The sequence below is a fragment of the Callithrix jacchus genome, chromosome 5, assembly GCF_049354715.1.
Source record: "Callithrix jacchus isolate 240 chromosome 5, calJac240_pri, whole genome shotgun sequence".
In the NCBI taxonomy this organism is placed as follows: Eukaryota; Metazoa; Chordata; class Mammalia; order Primates; family Cebidae; genus Callithrix; species Callithrix jacchus.
In genome coordinates, this window is record NC_133506.1 from 25,388,613 (window position 1) to 25,412,294 (window position 23,682).

General features: G+C 43.3%; 1 protein-coding gene across 37 annotated transcripts in view; it reads right to left on the reverse strand.

Annotated features, from left to right (window-relative positions):
- The window catches only part of DZANK1 (double zinc ribbon and ankyrin repeat domains 1), an 86,933-nt gene that overhangs the window by 1,456 nt on the left and 61,795 nt on the right, over positions 1–23,682 (reverse strand). For 18 of the 37 annotated variants that reach the window (XM_078371444.1, XM_078371458.1, XM_078371456.1 and 15 more), the window contains 7 exons: positions 19,665–19,768; positions 17,630–17,704; positions 15,430–15,526; positions 14,887–14,987; positions 5,276–5,356; positions 4,603–4,730; positions 207–281 (listed from right to left, as the gene is read on the reverse strand). In XM_078371444.1, the coding sequence (XP_078227570.1) occupies positions 207–281; positions 4,603–4,730; positions 5,276–5,356; positions 14,887–14,987; positions 15,430–15,526; positions 17,630–17,704; positions 19,665–19,768 (661 nt within the window). Of the gene's footprint in view, positions 1–206; positions 282–4,601; positions 4,731–4,977; positions 5,098–5,275; positions 5,357–6,495; positions 6,717–14,886; positions 14,988–15,429; positions 15,527–15,974; positions 16,035–17,629; positions 17,705–19,664; positions 19,769–23,682 lie in introns of those variants that run through there. The other 19 variants (XM_078371437.1, XM_078371435.1, XM_078371451.1 and 16 more) reach the window with 3 other exon arrangements.

The window sequence follows — 23,682 nt, forward strand, 5'->3', positions numbered from 1 at the left end:
TAATCCCAGCTACTCAGGAGGCTGAAGCAGGAGAATTGCCTGAACCCAGGAGGCGGAGGTTGCGGTGAGCCGAGATCGCGCCATTGCACTCCAGCCTGGGTAACAAGAGCGAAACTCTGTCTCAAAAAAAAAAAAAAAATCATCACAGGCCATTAGAGAGATCCCTGTGGCCCTCAAAAGTATCCATCAGAGGCAAGGGGACATACCCTAGTAAAGTGGCGATGCTCTCTCTTCCTGCAAGACCAAGCAGAGTTGCTTCATGAAGAGCTGTATTTCTGAGCCTAATTAGAGGGGAAAAAAAGAATTCTGGATAAATCCTTAGTTAGCATCATCAGGAAACTGGAGAGACTGCATGTGACCCAAGGTCTTGGTTTTGCTCACTGATCTATTTAACTAAGCTGGGAAAATCTCTTGAGTCCCCTCTCTGCCCTTCTCTTGAAGGAATGCTGTGATGGAGGGTAAGCTTTGATACTAGAGAGTGAAAAAGTTATAAACACATTCATTTTTTAATGTGAGAAACCCACAAGGATGTGGTTGGTAGTTTATTTAGTAAATGCTAATAAATACCATTTTTCTAAATTGCCTGAAAGAGTTAATGCAACATATTGGATGTAGCCTCAACTTTGGCTTGGATCTCCTGGGCACCATAGTAGCTTTTCAGGGCTGAGGCTTCTATTTTTGTGTGGAGAAAATGACCTTGGCTCCCGTGAGGTGGGCTTACATGACATGAAAATAAACGCCAATCTTAGAAACTAGGGGACAGGCGTGAGAGGTCAGACACAGCATATTTTTCTGCAATGCCAGGTTTTCTCTCCATATTTCCTGGTCAGGTTTGACCTAGTAAGGGAGGAGTGGGCAACTGAAATGGAGGCTGGGGAGGTACCAGGACTCCTGAAAGGCTCCTATGCAGAGGTGGCAGGAGTGAAGGAGGGCAGGAGTCATGACTGAAAGTAGAAATGAGATAGGCATTGAAGGTCTGAACTTTCTCTGCCCCTACTCCTTTCTTTGACGCCCCACACCTGCAGATATGCCTGCAGCCATGCATTTATCCCAGTGGAGAAAAAGGATAGCGGCTTCTTCTCTTGAAGAAGGTAAAGAGAGCCTTTGGTGAAAATCACAGGGAAGGCTTCCACTTTTTGGAACCCAGGGGTCCCAGTCTGGGAGTAGCTCTGTTTACCCAGAAAGACTCTTGGTTGACAAAGCCCTTCCCTTATATACAGAATTACCAGTCTTCTAGCCCATCCTCCATTCTCAAATGTGAATGGACGACAAAGGCTCACAGACATCAGAGAAAGACCTGCAGAACCAAAGAGAAAACCAAGACACACCAACACAAGGAATTGAAAACAAGACAAAAATTCAGTGGGTATCTGCAGAATGATTCAAGACAATACGGCACAAAAATATGAGACTGTGAAAAAGAAACAGAACAGAAGTAGCTCCTAGAAAGAAGAAATATGATTATTGAAATAAAGATTACTCAATAGGAAGAATGGAAAACAAAGTTAGGAAAATCTCCCAAAAGATAGAAGAGAAAAAGATAGATGAAACTATGGAAAAACAAAGAAAGAGACAGGGAACTGATTCAAGCAGTCCACCATCCAGCATCTATTATTCTATAATAGTTCTAGAAAGAGAATAGAAAAATGGAGGGGAGAAAATGCCAAAGAGATAATAGAATAAATTTCTCCTAACCTAAAGCAAGATATGACTTTTTAAATCGAAAAGGTCACCTAGGTAAATCAAAAACAGCACATCTCAAAATACCCTTGTGAAATCTCAGAACATCAAGGGTAAATGCTTTCAGAAAGAACAAATAAACAGGTCACAAGTGAAGAGTCTGCCATAGAATGTTCACAGGCTATGCTGTATGCTAGTCTATTAGTCCATTTTCACACTGTTGATAAAGGCATACCCAAGACTGGGCAATTTACAAAAGAAAGAGATTTAATTTGACTTAGTCTGGAAAAGACTCCATTTCCTCCTTATCTTTCATCCTGTCTTCCTCATGGGTGGCATAGAGCTTAACTGTCTGTCACTTCACCCCTGCGCTTCCTTGGGTCTTTATAAGGCATTTACCATTTGAACTGGGATAATATATTCCCAGGGTTGCCACATCTCCTGAGTAGACTTATGGTCTTCTTTCTTCACTATTCTCCCCAGATTGAGAGAAGAGTGTTTATTCAATTTATTGCATGGGGGCTTTGCTGGTGGTTAGATTTTCTGTGCCAGCTGTTTCCTATGTAGCCACAGTTCAGTTTTGGAAAATGCTGAGTGGTGACTCTGCCATGGAACTTGTATTTTAAAGATACAAACAACTCAAACTATTTACTCAAATCTAAGTGTCCTGGTAAAATACATTCTCTCTTTAAATTGCCTAATAGAATAAATGTCCACAGTTGAACCTCTCAGAAGTAGACTGATGCTTGCCTCTTCCTTACCTGTCTACTGGGGCAGAGCCAGGGGATGACATGTTTGGAATCACCAATGCAGTGAGAAAGGGCAGCTCTTGTCCAAAAGCAAACAGCATTTCTCTGGGCCTCTCACCTAGTGAGATCTTGAATCTGTGCTTCTGCAATCTGCTAGTAAGAGGCATGAGCTTTGGTGGAGGATGTGAATTTCTCCTAGCCATTCCCTTTTTCTGAATATGCGTTCATTGTGGTAGGAATGATACAAACATGGAACCAGGAAATTAGGAAAGAGCTTTCTGCCACCTGCCAAGCTACTTAACGGAAGTTATCTGGTGTAGAGACCACCGAGCCTCCATTAGCCAAACATGCTCGGATGGGAGAGAGCATTTTAATTCTTGTTTGCTAAGGAACAACTCTCTGAGCCTCTTTTATGGTAAAGCCAGATCTCTGGATGACTTATGCCTAAAAGCAATAGGATGCATGGAATTTTGATGTCATGTTCCTGGGTCTCCAGAAGTCTAGCTATGGGGTAGAGGCTGGGTTGATCCAGGCCCAAACCCTTGAAACTAACAGATATAAACCAGACTTGGCAGAATTTGGCTCTCGGTGGGAAATGCTTCTTTCCTCTACTGGCATGCACTGGAAAGGAAGAAGAGATCCCTGTGCTCTATTTGAGAGAGGGCCAACCCTTTAGCTTTTCTCCCCACAACCATGTGAGCTACATAGTGCTCACAGTCTCTGCGATCATGCACTGGGAGTAACAAAGGCCGTTACACACCATTAAGACAGACAGGTATAACCGCAGTGTCAGACTTTACGGACATGCAATGAGATCACATGTGAATAAATGCCAATTTGTAGAATGGTGAAGAAGCAGTCATGGAAACTGAGGCACAGGAAAATAAAAAAGCAATCTGTTCAATGCCCAGGGCATTTTCCTCCTCTTAGCTGGATTCTTCATAAAGCCAGGACTCATGCGGCTTACATTTCAATTCAAAATGTACTCAAGTAATTTGTGTATCAGCCACAAACATACTTAAATGCTATTTTAAAAGATTTTCTGAATTATAAAAATATAAAATATGCCTCAATACAAAACGAGGTAGCACCATTTTATTAATAATGACAATAATAAAACAGTGTGGGATAAATGAAGAACTTGACACAGTAAACTCTAAGAAAACTTGAGAAAATAAATTCCAGCCATCAAAGCTTTATACCAACAAACCAAACATTCTGCTGTAAAATAAAACTAAAAAAGGTAGAAACTATTAAAATGCAGATGGAAAAATTAACAGGACTATATTTTGAACACTAACACCAGAGACTATTTTGAAACAGAGAATAATAGAAGCAAAGCTACTGCAACTTTGGCCTCTGCGGTGGCATGAGGTGCACAGCAGAATGTTCCAGTGACACAGACCCTGATCTTGCCTTAGTAAGACCTCAGGAGGCAGGAGTGTTAGATGCCTGTGATGTCCCGATAAGACTTATTTCAACAATGTGGTCAGCAAGATATGAGCAGTTAACATGAATGACCCACACTCAAGGAAATTTTCACCCCACATTTTCAAAGTCATTTGCAAAAGAACAATAGAAGCATAAGGCTGGAAGAGAAGGTTATGCGACAGGAGTGGACCAAGACTGGGACAGTAAGTATCAGGACTTGGCACCTTTCTGTCTTGTATCATTCATAGGTGGGAAAGCAAGGCCACAGGAGACCCTGTGGTGACCTCAGAGGTACCAGTCTCCTCCAGAGTGGTGTTAGATCTGGAGACAACTGTATGACATTTTCTTTCTGCATTAACTTTATGAGGATATTTCCACGGGGAATATACTGAGGTCTGTCTTTCCTTGGTATTATCATGATTCATGATGAAAACATTGGTTAACACCCAAGGGCTAAGGATTTACCGACCCCACACAGCATAACTTTATCAATTAACAAAATGTATCATCATTTATAAAAGCCACAAAATCAGGCAACCCAATAGTCCGTTTTTAAAAGTTCACTTTACCCAGCTATGGAAAAGACAAGGTGTTAAGCCTCTTGTTCAAGCTGATATAGGTTACAATGGTTAAAGAGGCTGAAACTGAACAGGGCATGTGCATAGACTTCTTCTGCCACAGTGGAGCTCCAAGCAGTTAGCCTGCTGCTATCTTAGCTCTCCTTTCCTTGTGTTTCACTTACAGCCCCCACTGCTGGTCGATGTCGGCTCCTCTCTGCACGAGAACCGGAATCGCTTCATGGTGCTTATTCATAACAGCCACGGTTATGACAGGTCGATCGTCTTCATCACAGCAGTTGGGGTCTGCTCCCTGCAGCAAATGGAAAAGGAGAAACTCGCCACAAAACCCTGCACTCCCAGCATCCAGCTGCCATCCTATGAAGTCTGACAGATGTCCTTCACAGAGCTGATGGAGCTAGAGTGCTTTCAGATCAAAGGAGAGGAGAACCAGGAACCTCAAGACCTGACCAACAATGAACAGAGCTACAAAGTGGCCAAGGTGACAAAACTTCTGTTCCCAACATGGGTGGGGAGGGGAGGGCAGGCACCCTGACTACCTTGCTTCTTTAGGAAACCCAGGATAAAGGTGTTATGGGGTCACGGGCCAGAGATTCTATGCAGCTTCATGCATCCTCCTTGATCTCTTCTGTGCTTGTCTATTTTCTCTGATATAAAAACTAGCAACAGGAAACAATTAATTAATGTAAAGCTTTTTTAGCCATTTGCTCCATCCCTGGTTTTTAATCAGAGGGCAGTGTAATTTTCACAGTACTGAACAAAACTTCCATCTGAAGGAGACAGAGGTGGAATGTCAGGATAAACTCCAGGGAGACTTGCTCCTCGGGAGACACTTACTTCATCCAGCAGCTGTTCAATCACAGAGACTCTTCCTTCGCCTGTGGGTCCAACTTCCCTCAACAGGAGTCTATCTTCAGGCTGCAGGATTACAGAATGTGGTCATTTCCTCCGCCTCAAAATATTCACTCAGGGCAAACACTTTCTCTCCAACATTGAATTCTAAGTCACAAGGACAGGTGACTATGAGTGCGTGCGTGTGTGAGTGTGTGCATGTGAGAGTGTGTATGGTCTTAATAGCCCTCAACACAAACACCCACATCTAATGTCACTCTTGCTGCTCCAAAACCGTGCTTCAGGCAAGGTCACCACATGGACACTGTTTTATATTAAGGTCAAGGACGCCGTGAGAAACCTCGCGAAACACAGAAACTCCACACTAGTTTTACTATGACTAGCTCTAGGAAAAGCAATCAGATGAATCCTAAAATTTATTTTGCGTACTTTATAAAGTGTTCAAAGTCAGCCAAATTATGACAGTTCAGAAAATGTACTCCCCTGAGGAAGGAATGAGCCAATAAATTGACTTCTTATTTAGAAAAAAAAGGCCGAGCATAGTGGCTCATGCCTGTAATCTCAGCACTTTCGGAGGCCGAGGCAGGCAGATCACTTGAGGTCAGGAGTTTGAGACTAGCCTGGCCAACATGGTGAAACCCCGTCTCTACTAAAAATATAAAAGTTGGCCAGGCATGGTAGTATGTGTCTGTAATCCCAGCTGCTTGGGAGGCTGAGGCAGGAGAATCACTTGAATCCAGGAGGCAGAGGCTGCAGTGAGCTGAGATCACCCAACTGCACTCTAGCCTGGCCAACACAGCAAGACTCTGTCTCAAAAAAAGAAAGAAAGAAAAGTTCTCAGAAATTTGAAGAACTTATCTTTTTATATTTTTAAATGCCATACATTCATTTATATGTATAAAGAATTTCCAATGCCAGAAGACTGAAGGAAGCTGTTTAGGAAGCAGGAGACATTGCTTTTAGTGTGTTTCTGCCTCTGGATCCTGGGCATGACTGTGGGGTGGTCACGGGACTGCGATTTCCATTTGTAAAGTGGAAATAATACCTTCCCTGTCCTTGCTCCTGTGAAGCCATGGCAATGAGGACACTGGTCAAGGCCTCTGAGCCTTTCGGAAGATGATGCCTGGTCCAGGCAGTGCCGCCTCCTTTCTTGCTGTCCCCATCTTACTGATGAATAGCTTGGAACCAAGTACTTTAATCAGTACACCCCAGGAGGGGTCTTGGGAAGCCCTTGTTTATACTGATTGCCAATCCTCATGGAAAAGCACATTAGAATGCACTGGCATGTCAGCTTCAAGAGGTATGAGATCTTCATGTCTTTTCTTCAGGTTTTATTTTCAACACATAGAACAGTGCCTGGTACATGTGTACTCAAAAATAATCGTTGAATGAGTGAACAAATATTATAGCTTCTGATACATATCCCCTAAATGCAAATGAGAAAAAAATCGAGAAAAAAAGGGATATACAATGGGAGATTCAGGTTACAGACAGAGTAACCTGAGTTACCAGAGTCTTCCAAATTGTAAGCTGCTCAGTTTATGGAACTCTATGCTTCTTTTATGCGCATTAACAATATCTCAAACTGGGAGAAGGTGAAGAGTACAAGGAATCCTAAACAATAAAAGTTAAAACAATCCTAAGGTTTTCTTTCCAAACTTACTGGTGTTTATTACATGCAAAGCATGTGGTGGGAAACAGATAACATAAAGAACAGAGTCCCTGCCTCCAGAGGAAATCAGGATGCAAGCTGGGTAGCTGGTGCCTGCACTGATGAGGCTGTGTTGAGGGCCTGGCCTTGGAACCACACGTGGAGGGAAGCACCAGCATCATGCAAGTGTCCAGCTTGGGCCTGGGCCTGTGCCTTGGGGCTAATCACATCTGTTCTTTGTATTGCAGCCAAAGAGGACCGATTAAAAGGCAAGGTTGGGGATGGAGCAGGAGACATCCACTGCCCTTTTTTCCAAAGCTCCTTTTAGAATTATTCTTGGCATGTATTTTTGAAACGAAACTCTAAAAGATGTGGGAAACTCTGAAAGGTTACTGACCTTGGTGAATTAGTGATTTTGAGAAATTCCAAGAAGACTGAAAGTAGATGAACTCTGGTTCCTCCTCTCTCCACCTAATGTGCCTATTCCTCCTTCACCTCTGCCATGACTAGAAACTCCCTGAGGCCCTCACCAGAAGCAGATGCTGGCTCCGCACTTTCTGTATAGCTTGCAGAACTGTGAGCTAATTAAATCTCCTTAAAAACTACCCAGTCTTAGGTATTTTTAAATAGAAATACAAGAACAGACTAAGGGAGCTCCACCAAGATGGCCAAATAGGAACAGCTCCAGAGCACAGTTCCCAGGGAGTGATGCAGAGAGAGAGTGATTGCAGCATTTCCAACCGAGGTACCAGGTGCCTCTCAGTGGGACTGGGTGGACAGTGGGTGTAGCCCAAGGGGGGTGAGCTGAGGCAGGGTGGGGTGCTGCCTCACCTGGGAAGTCCAGCAGACTGGAGGACCCCCCACTCCTCCCTAACAGAGGTCCTGGGGGCTCTTCCGGCCACTCCAACACTGTTTCAGTTACTGGGCTTATCGCAGGGTCTTTACAGCCCACAGACCAGGAGATTTCCACAGGCCAACAAGCGCCACAGGTTTCCAGCACAAAAACCCACACAAATCTGGGTGGCTGTTTCAACTGGCACCTGGAACACCTGTGAGACAGAGCCACACATTCCCCTGAAAAAGAGGGGGCTGAAGGCAGAGAGCCAGGTGGTCTGGATTGGCGGATCCCACCCCCACAAAGATCAGCAATATGAGACTCACTGGCTTGAGAGTTTCACATCCAGCACAGCAGTTTGAGCTTGAGCCGGGATGGTGGAGCTCTTTGTGGGGAAGGGTGTCCGCCATTACCGAGGCAGTCTGCTATTACCGAGGCAGTTCTAACCTTAACTGTGTAAACAAAACCACAAGGATGTTTACACAGGAGCTGGACAGAGCCCGCAGCACCTCAGCAGGCAGACTGTGACTGGACTCCCTCCTTGCTGGGCAGGGCATCTCTGAAAAAAGGCAGCCACATGTCAGGGACTTATAAATAAAGCCCCACCTTCCAGGAGAGAGCACCTGGGAAAAGAGGCGGTTGTGAGTTCCACTGCAGCAGACTTAAAAGTCCCCACCCAGCAGCTCTGAATGGAGCAGCACAGCACTTGAGCTCTGATAAGGGATAGACTTCCTCCTCAAGGGGCTCCCTGACCCCTATATATCCAAAGAGGCACCTCATACAGGAGAGCTGTGGCTGACATCTGGCTGACTTCTGGATGAAGCTACCAGAGGAAGGAACAGGCAGCAATCCTTGCTGTTCTGTAGCCCCTGAGGGTGATTCACAGGCAAGCAGGGTCTGGAGTGGACCTCCAGCAGTCGTGCAGCAGAGAGGCCTGACTGTTAGAAGGAAAACTAAAAAACAGAAAGAAATAGCTCCAACATCAACAGAAAGGATGTCCAGTCAGAGACCCCATCTAAAAGTCACCAACTTCAAAGACCAAAGGTAGATAAATCCATAAAGATGGGAGAAACCAGCACAAAAATGATGAAAACACCCAAAACCAGAACACCTCTCCTTCTCCAAGGGATCCCAACTCCTCACCAGCAAGGGAACAAAACTGGATGGAGAATGAGTTTGATGAATTGACAGAAGGAAGCTTCGTAAGGTAGGTAATAAACTTTTCTGAGCTAAAGGAACATGTTCTAATCCAATGCAAAGAAACTAAGAAGCTTGAAAAAAGGTTAGATGAAATGCTGACTAGAATGACCAGGTTAGAGAAGAACATAAACAACTTGATGGAGCTGAAAAACACACTACGAGAACTTTGCAAAGCATACACAAGTTTCAATAGCCAAATTGATCAAGCAGAAGAAAGGATATCAGTGATTGAAGATCAACTCAGTGAAATAAAATGAGAAAGTAAGATGAGAGAAAAAAGAGTGAAAAGACATAAAAAGCCTCCAACAAATACGGGATTATGTGACAAGACCTAATCTACGTTTGATAGGTGTACCTGAATATGACGCAGAGAATGAAACCAAGCCGGAAAATATTCTTCAGGATATTATCCAGGAGAACTTCCCCAACCTAGCAAGGCAGGCCAACATTCAAATACAGGAAATAAAGAGAACACCACAAAGATATTCCTCAAGTAGAACAACCCCAAGGCGCATTATGTCAGATTCACCAGGGTTGAAATGAAGGAAAAAATGCTAAGGACAGCCAGACAGAAAGGTCAAGTTACCCACAAAGGGAAGCCCATCAGACTCACAGTGGACCTCTTCGCAGAAACCCTCCAAGCCAGAGGAGAGTGGAGGCCAATATTCAACATCCTTAAAGAAAAGAACTTTCAACCCAGAATTTCATATCCAGCCAAACTAAGCTTCATAAGTGAAGGAGAAATAAAATCCTTTAGGAACAAGCAATTGCTGAGAGATTTCATCACCATCTGGCTTGCCTTGCAAGAGCTCCTGAAGGAAGCACTAAATATGGAAAGGAACAACCGGTATCTGCCACTGCAAAAAATGTATCAAATGATAAAGAACATCAATACAATGAAGAAACTGCATAAATAACTGGCAAAACACCAACTAGCATCAAAATGGCAGGATCAAATTCATACATAACAATATTAACCTTAAATGTAAACAGGCTAAATGCCCCAATCAAAAGACGCAGACTGGCAAATTGGATAAAAAGTCAAGACCCATCTGTGTGCTATATCCAGGAAACCCATCTCACATGCAAAGACACATACAGACTCAAAATAAAGGGATGGAGGAAGATTTACGAAGAAATGGAGAGCAAAAAAAAGGGGGTTGCAATCCTAGTCTCTGATAAAACAGACTTTAAACCAACAAAAATCAAAAGAGACAAAGAAGGGTATTACATAATGGTAAAAGGATAAATGCACAAGAAGAGCTAATGATCCTAAATATATATGCACCCAATACAGGAGCACCCAGATACATAAAGCAAGCTCTTAATAACCTACAAAGAGACTTAGACTCCCACACAATAATAGTGGGAGACTTTAACACTCCACTGTCAATATTAGACAGATCAACAAGACAGAAAATTAACAAGGATATCCAGGACTTGAACTCAGATCTGGACCAAACAAACCTAATAGACACAGAACTCTCCACCCCAGATCCACAGAATATACATTCTTCTGAGTACCACATCGCACTTACTCTAAAATTGACCACATAATTGGAAGTAAATCACTCCTCAGCAAATACAAAAGAACAGAAATCATAACAACCAGTCTCTCAGACCACAGTGCAATCAAATTAGAACTCAGGATTAAGAAACTCACTCAAAGCCACACAACTACATGGAAACTGAACAACCTGCTCCTGAATGACTACTGGATAAATAATAAAATGAAGGCAGAAATAAAGATGTTCTTTGAAACCAATGAGAACAAAGACACAACATACCAGAATATCTGGGACACATTTAAAGCAGTGTCCAGAGGGAAATTTATAGCACTCACTTAATGCCCACATGAGAAGCAAGGAGAGATCTAAAATCAACACCCTATTCTCAAAATTAAAAGAGCTAGAGGAGCAAGATCAAACAAATTCAAAAGCTAGCAGAAGACAAGAAATAACTAAGATCAGAGCAGAACTGAAGGAGATAGAGACACAAAAAACCCTTCAAAAAAAATCAATAAATCCAGGAGCTGTTTTTTTGAAAAGATCAATGAAATAGATAGACTGCTAGCCAGACTAATAAAAAAGAAAAGAGGGAAGAATGATGCAATAAAAAATGATAAAGGGGCTATCGCCACCAATTCCACAGAAATACAAACTACTATCAGAGAATAGTACAAACAACTCTATGCACATAAACCAGTAAATCTAGAAGAAATGGATACATTCCTGGACACTCACACCCTCCCAACACTAAACCAGGAAGAAGTTGAATCCCTAAATAGACCAATAACAAGGTCTGAAGTGGAGGTAGCAATTAAGAGCCTACCACACACAAAAAAGTCCTGGTCTAGACGGGTTCACAGCTGAATGCTACCAGACATACAAAGAGGAACTGGAACCATTCCTTCTGAAATTATTTCAAACAATACAGAAAGAGGGAATCCTCCCTAACTCATTTTATGAGACCAACATCATCCTGATACCAAAACCTGCAGAAATACAATTAAGAAAAGAAAATTTCAGGCCAAATTCCGTCATGAACATCGATGCAAAAATCTTCAATAAAATACTGGCAAACCGAATGCAACAGCATATCAAAAAGCCTATCCATCACAATCAAGTAGGCTTTCATCCTGGGGATACAAAGCTTGTTCAACATATGCAATCCATAAACATAATCCATCACATAAACAGAACCAAAGACGAAAGTGACACGATTATCTCACTAGATGCAGAGAAGGCCTCTGACAAATTCAACAGCCCTTTATGCTAAAAACTTAATAAACTAGGCATCAATGGATTGTATCTCAAAATAATAAAAGCTATTCATGACAAACCTACAGCCAAGATCATACTCAATGGACAAAAACTGGAAGCATTCCGTTTGAAAACTGGCACTACACAAGGGTGCCCTCTCTCACCACTCCTATTCAACATAGTATTGGAAGTTCCAGCCAGAGCAATCAGGCAAGAAAAAGAAATCAAGGGTATTCAAATAGGAAAAGAGGAAGTCAAATTGTTTCTATTTGCAGATGACGTGATTGTATATTTAGAAGACCCCATCATCTCATCCCCAAATCTCCTTAAGATGATAAGCAACTTCAGCAAAGTCTCAGGATACAAAATCAATGTGCAAAAATCACAAGCATTTCTATACACCAATAACAGATAAACAGACAGCCAAATCATGAGCGAACTCTCATTCACAATGGCTACGAAGAGAATAAAATACCTAGGAATACAAAGGACGTGGAGGACCTCTTCAAGGAGACATACAAACCACTGCTCAAGGAACTAAGGGAGGAACAGATGGAAAAACATTCCATGCTCATGGTTAGGAAGAATCAATATCATGAAAATGGCCATACTGCCCAAAGTAATTTACAGATTCAATGCTATCCCCATCAAACTACCACTGACCTTCACAGAACTGGAAAAAAACCACCTTAAACTTCATATGGAACCAAAAAAAGAGCCCACATAGACAAGACAATCCTAAGCAAAAAGAACAAGGCCAGCTGGAGACACCATGCTACCTAACTTCAAACTATACTACAAAGCTACAGTAATCAAAACAGGATGGTACTGGTACCAAACAGAGATACAGACCAATGAAACAGAACAGAGGCCTAAGAAGTAACGCTACACATCTACAACCATCTGATCTTTGACAAACCGGACAAAAACAAGCAAAGGGGAAAGAAGTCCATATTTAATAAATGGTGTTGGGATAACTGGCTAGCCATGTGCAAAAAGCTGAGAGTGGACCCATTCCTACACCTTATACAAAAATTAACTCAAGATGGATTAAAGATTTAAACACAAGATCTAACACCATAAAAACCCTAGAAGAACCATTCGGGACATAGGCATAGGCAAGGGCTTTATTACTAAAACACCAAAATCAATGACAACAAAAGCCAAAATAGACAAATGGGATCTAATTAAACTTAAGAGCTTCTGCACAGCAAAAGCAACAATTAGAGAGAACCAGCAACCAACAGAATGGGAAAAAATTTTTGCAATCTACCCATCTGACAAGGGCTAATATACAGAATCTATAAATAACTAAAACAAATATACAAGAAAAAAACAAATAACACCATCAAAAAGTGGGTGAAATATATGTACAGACACTTTTCAAAGGAAGACATTTATGTGGCCAACAAACATGAAAAAATGCTCATCATCACTGGGCATTAGAGAAATGCAAATAAAAACCACACTGAGATACCATCTCACACCAGTTAGAATGGCAATCATTAAAAAATCCGGAGACAACAGATGCTGGAGAGGATGCGGAGAAATATAAACACTTTTCCACTGTTGGTGGGAAGGTAAATTAGTTCAACCATTGTGGAAGACAGTGTGGTGATTCCTCAAGACCTAGAAATAGAAATACCATTTGACTCAGCAATCCCATTACTGGGTATATATCCAAAGGATTCTAAATCAATCTGTTATAAAGACACATGTACACATATGTTCATTGTGGCACTGTTTACAATAGCAAAGACTTGGAACCAACCCAAATGCCCATCAAAGATAGACTGGATAAAGAAAATGTGGCACGTATACACCATGGAATACTATGCAGCCATAAAAGAGATGAGTTCATGTCCTTTTTTAGGGACATGGATGAGTCTGGAAACCATCATTCTCAGCAAACTGACACAAGAACAGAAAATCAAACAACACTGCATGTTCTCACTCATAAGAGGGTGTTGAACAATGAGAAGACATGGACACAGGGAGGGGAAACATCACACACTGGGGTCTGTTAGGGGGTGGGGGGCTGGGGAGCAACAGCAGGGGGTGGGGAGGTTAGGGAGGGATAACATTAGGAGAAATACCTAAGGTAGGTGACGAGGGTATGGATGCAGCAAACCACCATGTCCTGTGTATACCTAGTAACAATCCTGCAAGATCTGTACATGAACTCCAGAAAAATAAAAAAGAAAGAAAGAAAGTAGATAAAATCTGACTGACAGGGAAACCAAACCAAAACAAACAAAAATCCAGCTAAAGACACCAAAGGTAGGAGTGTTTCTCTCCAGGGAAGCCCTGCAAACGCTTAAATTAATCAGTAAAGAGGTTAGGTGCTGGGTGCAGCCTGAATGCATGAGTAGATTATTAAGGGCTCTATGGTGAATAGTTGAGGTCTCTGGTGCCTTGCCCCTTCTCCCCCATGTAAGAAGGGCAGGAGGCTTATGCTCTTTGCCCTGATAACTATTTTGTAGAAAGTATATGATTTGCCCAACACAGGCTTCTACTTGGCGTACTGGGGCCCAAAAAGGGAGAATTGGCAGAGCCTAGACCTCCACAACAGACATAGGGGAGGGTATAGAGAAAAAGGAAAAAAGCTTCATCCCAAGCTGAAACCCATGATGGCGCTTCACACCACCAACACCCTCACCACCAGAGAAAGACCTTTTCCACCAGCAACATAGGGGATCTGAAGGCTTTCTTCTGATCCCTGCCCACACACCCTCCAGGGACATCTGCCCACAACATGCCCATCCACTCACAAAGGGACTTCACGGGCCTTCCTCATGCTGGGCACCAGGACAGCATCTGCGCTACCCAACTAGCCTTTATTTGTCTAATGACCAGACAACCAAGGATCATCACATATTTGCGGCAAACCAAAAACAAGAGAGAGAAAGACGGGCAGACAGAACTGACCCCATACGAAACAGATGATTCAGGAAGCTGACGGGAACTTTGAAATAACTCTAATTCCTAATCTCAAGATATTTTAAATGAGTCTACCTCTTTAAATAAAAGCTCTTATAAAAAAGGAACAGAAAATGAGACATTATTCTTCCATTTTAAAAAAGTCAAACTAAAACCTGCAAATCACAGGCTGGAGACAACAGCAATAAGGACCAAAAAGGACACTTACTACAAGCTGCTCCTTCTTTTCTTGAAATGTTTTGGTCTTGAAATTCCTTATCCTTTTGACTTTTTCAATAGTATCTGAGGTGGTTTGGCAGTAGTCACTCACTGAAATGACAGAGTTGGGGAAAAAAATGATGCCCCTCCCCCAGTTCCCCACACAAAGAGCTATTTCTACATCCATGTCCCTCAAAAGTCAAAGGATAAAATGGCTTTCGTAGAAATTTCTATTTGATTAAACCTGGGAGGAGAGACTCCTGGAGCTCCTCCCCTGTCCAGGCACCAGCAGAAGGGTGGGAAGGAGGGGGTAAAAAGGGACTTCGGTTTTTAGGTTCAAAGGTGCACCCCACAAATGAATTTCCCCACGCCCTGTAAAAGACTTCAAAAGTCTCACTTCTGACTTCAGAGAAGCCAGAGAAATAAAATGACCGGAACATAATTGCAACATCTATGACTGGACTGTCAAATTCTTCGCGACTCTTTGCTATCCCTGCCAAGTACATGTGTTCCTGGTCAGTTGTTTTAAAATTGCCAGAAGGGAACAACTCACCCCAGCTGGACCTGCTGCCGCAAAGCCCCCCATCACCCTCAGCAGCACTGCTCAGAAGGTGGTCGCTGAAATTCACCGCCTTGTTCAGGTAAAGGTTCTGGTCAATGAAAACATTCAAACACCATGAATGATAAGGTTGCTTTGTCCCACTAGAGAGAAGGATCTCCCTGCTAACTTGCTCCTCCTTATTAAGGACAGCTCTACCTACCCGGACAGTTGAGCCTGAGACCTGGAAGTCCTTCCTGACTACTCACCTTCCCAAGATGCTTTGTCCATTCTGCTGATTACCTAGTGGCTCAGTCTGGCCCCTCCTCCTCTCCCTCACTGCATCCCTGACCCCTCAACTCACAATGGGACCATCACAATAGCCTCTCAACAGGGGTCTGCCAGTCTCCCTGCCCCATGGCTGTCCCGGTTCATCTTTATACCCTTTAGAAGTGACTGTATTATTTATCTGGCTTCAAGTCCTTCAATGTCTTGTAATTAGGGTGTCATGATGGGAAGGTCTCAGGCTACCAAGTGTGAATCCTGGGCCTGCCACTTACTGACTTAGTGCCCTTGGAAGAAGCAGGTTGCTTAACTTCTGTGAGCCTCAGTTTCCTCACCTGGAAAGTAGAAATATTATGACCTACCTCAATGGCATGTTGTAAAAGCAAAATGCGGTAAAATGGGTGTCTGTATAATGAGGCCAGACACAGAAGTCTGTGGCACCTGGACTGATCCCCTGCACCCTCAGGTGGCTGCCTGCTCCTGTCCCAAAGAACAGCCTGCTACTTCTTGAACACTAGAATATGCAGACTAAGAAAAGATTTATTAAACCTAAAGGCCAGGTGTGGTGGCTGAAGCCTGTAATCCCAGCACTTTGGGAGGCTGAGACAGGTGGATCACTTGAGGCCAGGAGTTCAAGACCAGCCTGGCCAATATGGTGAAACCCCATCTCTACTAAAAATACAAAACTTAGCTGGGTCTGGTGATGTGAGCCTGTAATCCCAGCTACACAGACAGCTGAGGAATGAGAGATGCTTGAACCTAGGAGGTGGAGGTTGCAGTGAGCCGAGATTGTGCCACCACACTCCAGTCTGGTTGACAGAGCAAGAATCTGTCTCAGAAAACAAAAAACAAAACAAAACAAAAAAAAACCACCACAACTGGGAACAGTTATTCCAATTCTACTTGAGAGGTAGCACGTTGGAGGTGCTGCTGGTGGCCCATCCTGTCCCACTAGCTGGCCAGGTTACTCGCACTAGCTGTTGTGCAGCTGCTAAGAGCTCACTGTTGGACCTCCTTCTCCAGCAAAGTGCCCTCGTAGATGGATGCTGCCTTGCCCTAGAGGTTATCCTCCGTCCCCTCCCTACCTCAGCTGGGGACAACTTTGTGGTGTAATTCATCCTCTAGAGGTCCCCTTGGATCAGGCTAAAGCTCAACTTTGCTTCTGTCTACCTGCTCATTTGGCCCCTTCCCCTGCCTTCTCTCACTCCCCTTTCCCTGAATTCTTCTCTGACCCAAGCTCTGCTCTAGCCACACAATGAAAAGCAGCAGTTAGTGCTTTATTTGGTTTCAAAGCACATTCAGGTGCACTAGTCCATTGGATACTCCCAGCCTCCCCATAAGTTAGACAGGGCCCATGTTTCTATCCCAGTTTCAACACCATCAGCACCTTGCCAGGACCTAAGAAATGTTAATTCCCCTCTTTTTCCTTGGCTTCTTAATTGATTGATCAATGATTCTGACTTCTTGTCCAATGAAACTGAAGCTGCTAATGTCAATCAATTAATGTTTGAAACACGCTTACACGCTCTGGGCAACACCCTAGTCACCATATAAAAGGGAAGATGAAGAACACGTGGCCACAAAGTTTGGTTTATTTGATAGAAGAAAATAAGTCAAAGGGCATATCAGCAAATTTTTTTGTCAGTCTTTCCCCAAATCAGTTGTATCACAGACATGCCACCAGACTTCAGTAAATATGAATAAGCCTGAGAACTACAGAAAAACTCCTGTTCTCACTATGCCTTTCTGTGCCTGTCTGAGGTTTAATTTGTTTATCTAATTCTATGAAATTGCTTGCCTCTAGGAGCATTTCATAATATTTGAAACATTTCCTTTCTATGGATTACACAGAAGCATTTCTATAAATTGTAAGTCCCAATTTACTAGATCAGTCAATTCTCGAATGAATAACTTCTGAAGGCTTACTCACCTTGTTTGAGACTTGAATATAATTCAGTCTGATGCTGACTTCACAACCATCTTTGTGGACAGTAGCAGAGATAAGCTTTTAAAAGAATTGTAGAGAGAATTTATAACTGTGGGTGTAGGACTCATTGCCTTAAGTAACAGTGTAGAAATAAATTTAACCAAATATTTAATTAACACAGAAGAAAGGAGGAAAAGAAAAACAGCAACAAAAACTAGATAAATAGAAAACAAAGAACGAAATGGCAGATCCAAATCCAACCATATCTAAATTCTACTAATTATAAATAAGCTGATACTCTAATTAAAGAGATTGAAAACTGAATAAAAAGGCAAGATCCAAATGTATACATTCTTCAAGAGATGCACTTCAATCAAACCACATGATGAGATGTCATCACCTTGGAAAAGGTATTCTGGTAGGGGGTGGGGACAGGGCTTGGCAACTAAGGGACAAGTATCACAGTTGAGCAGCTTTCTCTGGAAGTCGCAATAGGAATTTAGATTCAGCCAAGGGGCAAGAAATGTTTTCAGAAGGCTCAGTTAGTAAATACGTTAGGTCTTGTTGACCATATGTTCCGTATCGTGAATACTTTACTGTCATAGCACAAAGCAGCCACATATAACAAGTAACGGAATGGGTGCATCAGATTTTATTTACAGAACTGGGCAGCGGGCCAGATTGGTCACAGCTGTCATAATTTGCAAATCTTTGGATTAAGCTGAAGAATTCATAAACGACCAAAATAGACTATCAAAGGAAACTGGGCAATACTTGAAAATGAGATCATCTCGATGTTGGCCTATTTGACAACAGAGGAGTAGACAATCTATTTCATAAAGTTCCTTCTAGTCTTTCGACAAACAGAGGAGAGGTCCTCTCACAGAGTTGTCTTTCTATAATGGCAACGTAGTATCAAAGAAAGGACATGGGGCTCTGACAGGTCTAACAGGGTCTGACAGACCTGCTTCAAATCTTGAACCCCATGAGACCCAGCAGTGTAGTCTTGGGCAGGTCACTAAACCTCTCTGAGCTTTGATATTCCTGGGTGTCAAATAAGGCTTCTGATTACCTAGTGTGGTGTGAAAAACCACCCCAAACTTAGTGGCATTAAACCACCACCACTTTATTATGCTAAGGATTCAGAGAGGAGACAGCAGAGATAGCTTATCTTCGTTCCACATGTCTGAGGCCTCAGCTGGAAGACTCAACTGGCTAGAGGTGGTTGGATGTTTGGGGGCTAGAATTATCTAGAGTCTGGTCACTCATGTGGTTCCTGCACAGAGACGACTCAAGAACTGGGTTCAGCTGGTGCACCTACATGTGGCCCCTCCATGTGGCTTGGGCTTCTCATAGCAGGGCAGCTGAGCTCCGAAGGAGTGTTAGAGGTGAGTGTGCCAAGCAAGAGAAAGCCACATGACCTTACATGGCCAAGCCTTGGAAGTCTCATGGCATCACTTCTACCATAGCCTATTAGTCAAACGGTCACAGACCCACCTGGATTCAATCCGTATCTGAGCGGACACAGATTCTACCATCTGAAGGGAAGACAGTCAAGGAATTTGTGGTTATTTTTTTTTTAAGTGATCACAAAGGTAATACCCCTTCCTTGCAGGTTTGCTGTGAAGACTAGGATGATAAATACAATGCTGATGCTGGGTCTACCATAAAATGGCAGCTCTTATGTTACTATTGCTATATATTAACAGTGTACGATTTCAGTCCACAATCTGGCTGGACTAAACTGTTCTGGGACTTTTCATTCTGACTATTAGAATTTCCAATGTGGCATCTAAGCATGAGATGTTCAGAATCTTTTTGTCTTAGGTCAGGCGCCCCAGAGGCAGACTCTGAGACAATCTTCACGTGCAAGTGATTTATTAGCAAGAGCTTAAAAGGCTGAAGAGTAAGAAACTATAGAAAGCAGAGCAGGAAAGAGAAAGGAACCAGGCAAGATGCAGTTTCAGCAAAGTCCATGGAGGGTTCCATCAGCCTGATACCGTGGACACTTGTGGAGTGGAAATTTCATCTCACCCACCTTTCCCATCCTGGGTTCTGCAATCAAGGCCCGGAATTCAGGGTTGTTCTGAGCATAACACCTGAGGTGAGCAGAGATGTGATCCAGCTGTCTTCTCCAGTACCCTAAGAAGAGAAACCCAGCCATCTGGATGATTCTCCTGAGGCTAAGAAAGAAAAATGCTAGCATGGAACATATGTTCTCAGAGAGGTTAATTTCCCTTGTCGAACTTTGTGATGGACTTTCCTTACTGAACTTCAACTATGTCCTAGAACAAGTTCCATTTCCCGCCCCCAGCTTCTTGCTACATGTGATTAATCATAGAATATCGCAGAATCTCAAAAGAGGCTGGGCGCATTGCCTCACGCCTATAATACTAACACTTTGGGATACCGAGGCAGATGGATCACTTGAGGTCAAAAGTTCGAGACCAGCCTGGCCATCATGGTGAAACCCTGTTTCTGCTAATAATACAAAAATTAGCTGGGCATGGTGGCATGCACCTGTAGTCCCAGCTAGGAGGAGGTTGCAATGAGCCAAGATTGTGCCACTGTACTCTAGCCTGGGTGACAGACCAACACATCTCAACAAAAAAGAATTTCAAAAGAATATATTTTGATTGCCACACATGCGGTCTTTTCTTTTTCTGTGATTCTATACCACCTATAATAACTTACCTAATGTTTTATTTTATTTTATTCTATTTTGAGATGGGATCTCACTCTGTTGCCCAGGCCAGAGTGCAGTGGTGTGATCATGGTTTACCGTAACCTTGACCTCTCCGGGCTCAGATGATCCTCCCACCTTAGCCACCCAAGTAGCTGGAAATTCAAGCATGCACCACAATGCCTGGCTAGGGTTTATATTTTTTAGAGATGGAGTTTCACCATGTTGCCCAGGCTGGTCACAAACTTCTGAGCTCAAGTGATTTTCCTGCCTCGGCCTTCCAAAGTGCTAGGATTATAAGTGTGAGCCACCACACCCAGACCTTACACAATATTTTAAATGTACCGTTTGGGGCTTGCCAAATGTATACACCCCAATCAATATATAAAACATTTCCATCACTCCAAAAAGTTCTCTTGGGCCCCTTTCCAGTCTGCATAGGGTTTAAGACACATTTGAATTAGTTGACGCCTTTTAAAACTTGAGAGATTTCACATGAGTTTCATGCCTCGTTTCTCATGTCCAGGTGGAAAATGCAGGGGCACTGGGCTCACCTTCCCACACAGGCTGAACACCTGAGGCCAAAGAGAAGCTGGCTGCTTTGGACAGGGCACAGGCTCTCCAGCTGGCCACAGCCCCTGCTGTGCCCTGTGGCCACTTGACTCTGTAAACCCACATCGGATCCCACCTACCACATGAAGACACTAAGCTGAAAGCAATCAGAGAGTTTTTCCAAGGTCATGCAGCATGGTTCAGTGGAAAGAGCACATGATTTGGAGTTCAGACAAGCCGGCATTTAATTTCTAAATCTACCATTTATTAGCTAAGGGATGTTGAGCCAGATCCTTACATCTCCCTATGCCTTACTTTTCTTACCTAATAAAATGGAACTAATACCCCCTACCCCATGTGTCATTGTGACATTAAACAAAAGAACCTAAGTGTTCTTAGTTGGGTTTCCCTGAAAGCAGAACTGACATAAAGACTTAGGAAAGGTGGTTTCTTTGGAAGGTGACCGTGGGATATGCAAGTGATGGAGAATAAAGAGGAGGACAGGGAAGGGAAGGAAGAAAGAATGTGTTAAAAACTGGTTAATAGCTGGGTGCGGTGGCTCAAGCCTGTAATCCCAGCACTTTGGGAGGCCGAGGTGGGTGGATCATGAGGTCAAGAGGTCAAGACCATCCTGGTCAACATGGTGAAACCCCATCTCTACTAAAAATACAAAAAATTAGCTGGGCATGGTGGTGCATGCCTGTAATCCCAGCTACTCAGGAGGTTGAAGCAGGAGAACTGCCTGAACCCAGGAGGCGGAGGTTGTGGTGAGCTGAGATCGCGCCATTGCACTCCAGCCTGGGTAACAAGAGCGAAACTCCGTCTCAAAAAAAAAACAAAAAAACAGCAAACCCCATCACAACTATTTTAAGTCTCTAGAAATGGTTCTAAAGCTATATAGAAAATAAAAGTTTAATGAATGTATACCAAAACTCAGAATCATGAGTCTGTGGTATTTGAACCATGGCCCACTCCCTTCCACTCCTTCTCAACTGAGCATGATGGAAACTCCACTCCATATAGGTGCGGCCAAGAACACAGGGCTCCTTCTCCTCACATCTTCCGAGGAAGGTCAGGGACTTTAGTATTTCTCATCCTGTCCCAATTGCCCTTTGTACAGGCTAAGTTCCAGACAAATGTCAAGAGGCTGGGGCTCGCTTTCTCTGCCCGGATCTGGGACACTGGGAATGCTGGGGTCCAGACCACCTATTCCTGGCTCATTCAGCACAAGTCCAATGTTGAAAGAAGCAAGTCATGAAGAACAAAGGCTACAGCTGCACCCTGCTCTGCTGCTTACCCAGCCCCTAAAGCAATGGTGCCCCATTGAAAAAAGTATGCCACTGTCGCCATCCAAAGCATGGGTTCAGAGATTTTGCCCAGGGGAAGAGGCAGGTCAAAAACCAGAGGTCAGAATCTCTCCCCAAAGGAACAGACTTCATTTGCAACAGAGTGTGGGAAAGTTCAAGCCTAAGGCTGCTTTCAAAACAATAGAGGTTGTGTTAAAAAGCAATGAAAAGACTAGAAGATTCACTAGAGATATGAGCTAAATAGGCTGGCCAGTTTACCTCAAAGGACCAGGGAACTCAACAGCTAAGAAGAGCCCTTCTGAAATACGAAAAATAGTCAAACACTGACCTAAAAAACTATCTCTATAAAGTAAGCTTGTCCAACTCAACAGCCCACGGGCCATATGTGGCCCAGGATGACTTTGAATGCAGCCCAACACAGATTTGTAAACTAACTTTCCTTCCTTCCCTCCTTCCTTCCTTCCTCACAGATTTGTAATCCACCCTTCCCTCCCTCCCTCCCTCCCTCCCTCCCTCCCTCCCTCCCTCCCTCCCTCCCTCCCTCCCTCCCTCCCTCCTTCCTTCCTTCCTTCCTTCCTTCCTTCCTTCCTTCCTTCCTTCCTTTCCTTCCTTCCTTCCTTCCTGACATATTCTCACTCTGTTGCCCAGGCAGGAGCAGTGACACTATTTTGGCTCACTGCAACCTCCGCCTCCTGGGTTCAAATGATTCTCTTCCCTCAGCCTCCCAAGTAGCTGGGGATTATAGGTGCCTGCTACCATGCCTGGCTAATTTTTGTATTTCTAGTAGAGATGGGGTTTTGCCATGTTGGCCAGGGTGGTCTCGAATTCCTGACCTCAGTGATCCACCCACCTTAGCCTCCCAAAGTGCTGGGATTACAGGTTTGAGCCACAGTGCCCACCACAGATTCGTAAACTTTCTTAGAACATTATGAGTTTTTGTTTTCTTTCTTTCTTTTTTTTTTTTTTAGCTCATCAGCTATCTAAGCATTAGTGAATTTTATGTGTGACCCAAGATAATTTTTCCAGCGTGGCCCAGGGAAACCAAAAGATTAAACACCCCTGCTGTAAAGAATGCCAAATTTAATTAAACCCATCTGTGAAGCAATTTATGGCCCAGGTCATGGTTGAAAACAATAGAGAAATCATCCAACAATAAGTAGAGCTTAATGGCTAGGTGTGGTCAGGAAAGAGACAAAGAGAGACCCACCAAACCACCATAATCCTATGGCGGTGACAGGGAGCACGCCAAGGTTACACTGTCCATGGAGGAACATCAGAAGCTCCACACTGCAGGGGTAAAACAGAGTTCGCTAAAATGATCCAGTTAGTCACTAAACAAACACACAAACAAATAACAATAACAAGCCTGGAAGATAGGTCAGTACCCAGAGTTGATACAATATGTTATCTAACACATCCAGTTTCCAACAAAAAAATCTTGAGACATGCAAAGATACAGGAAACTCTGACTAAAACACAGGGAAAAAAACATCCAACAGAAACTGCCTGTGATA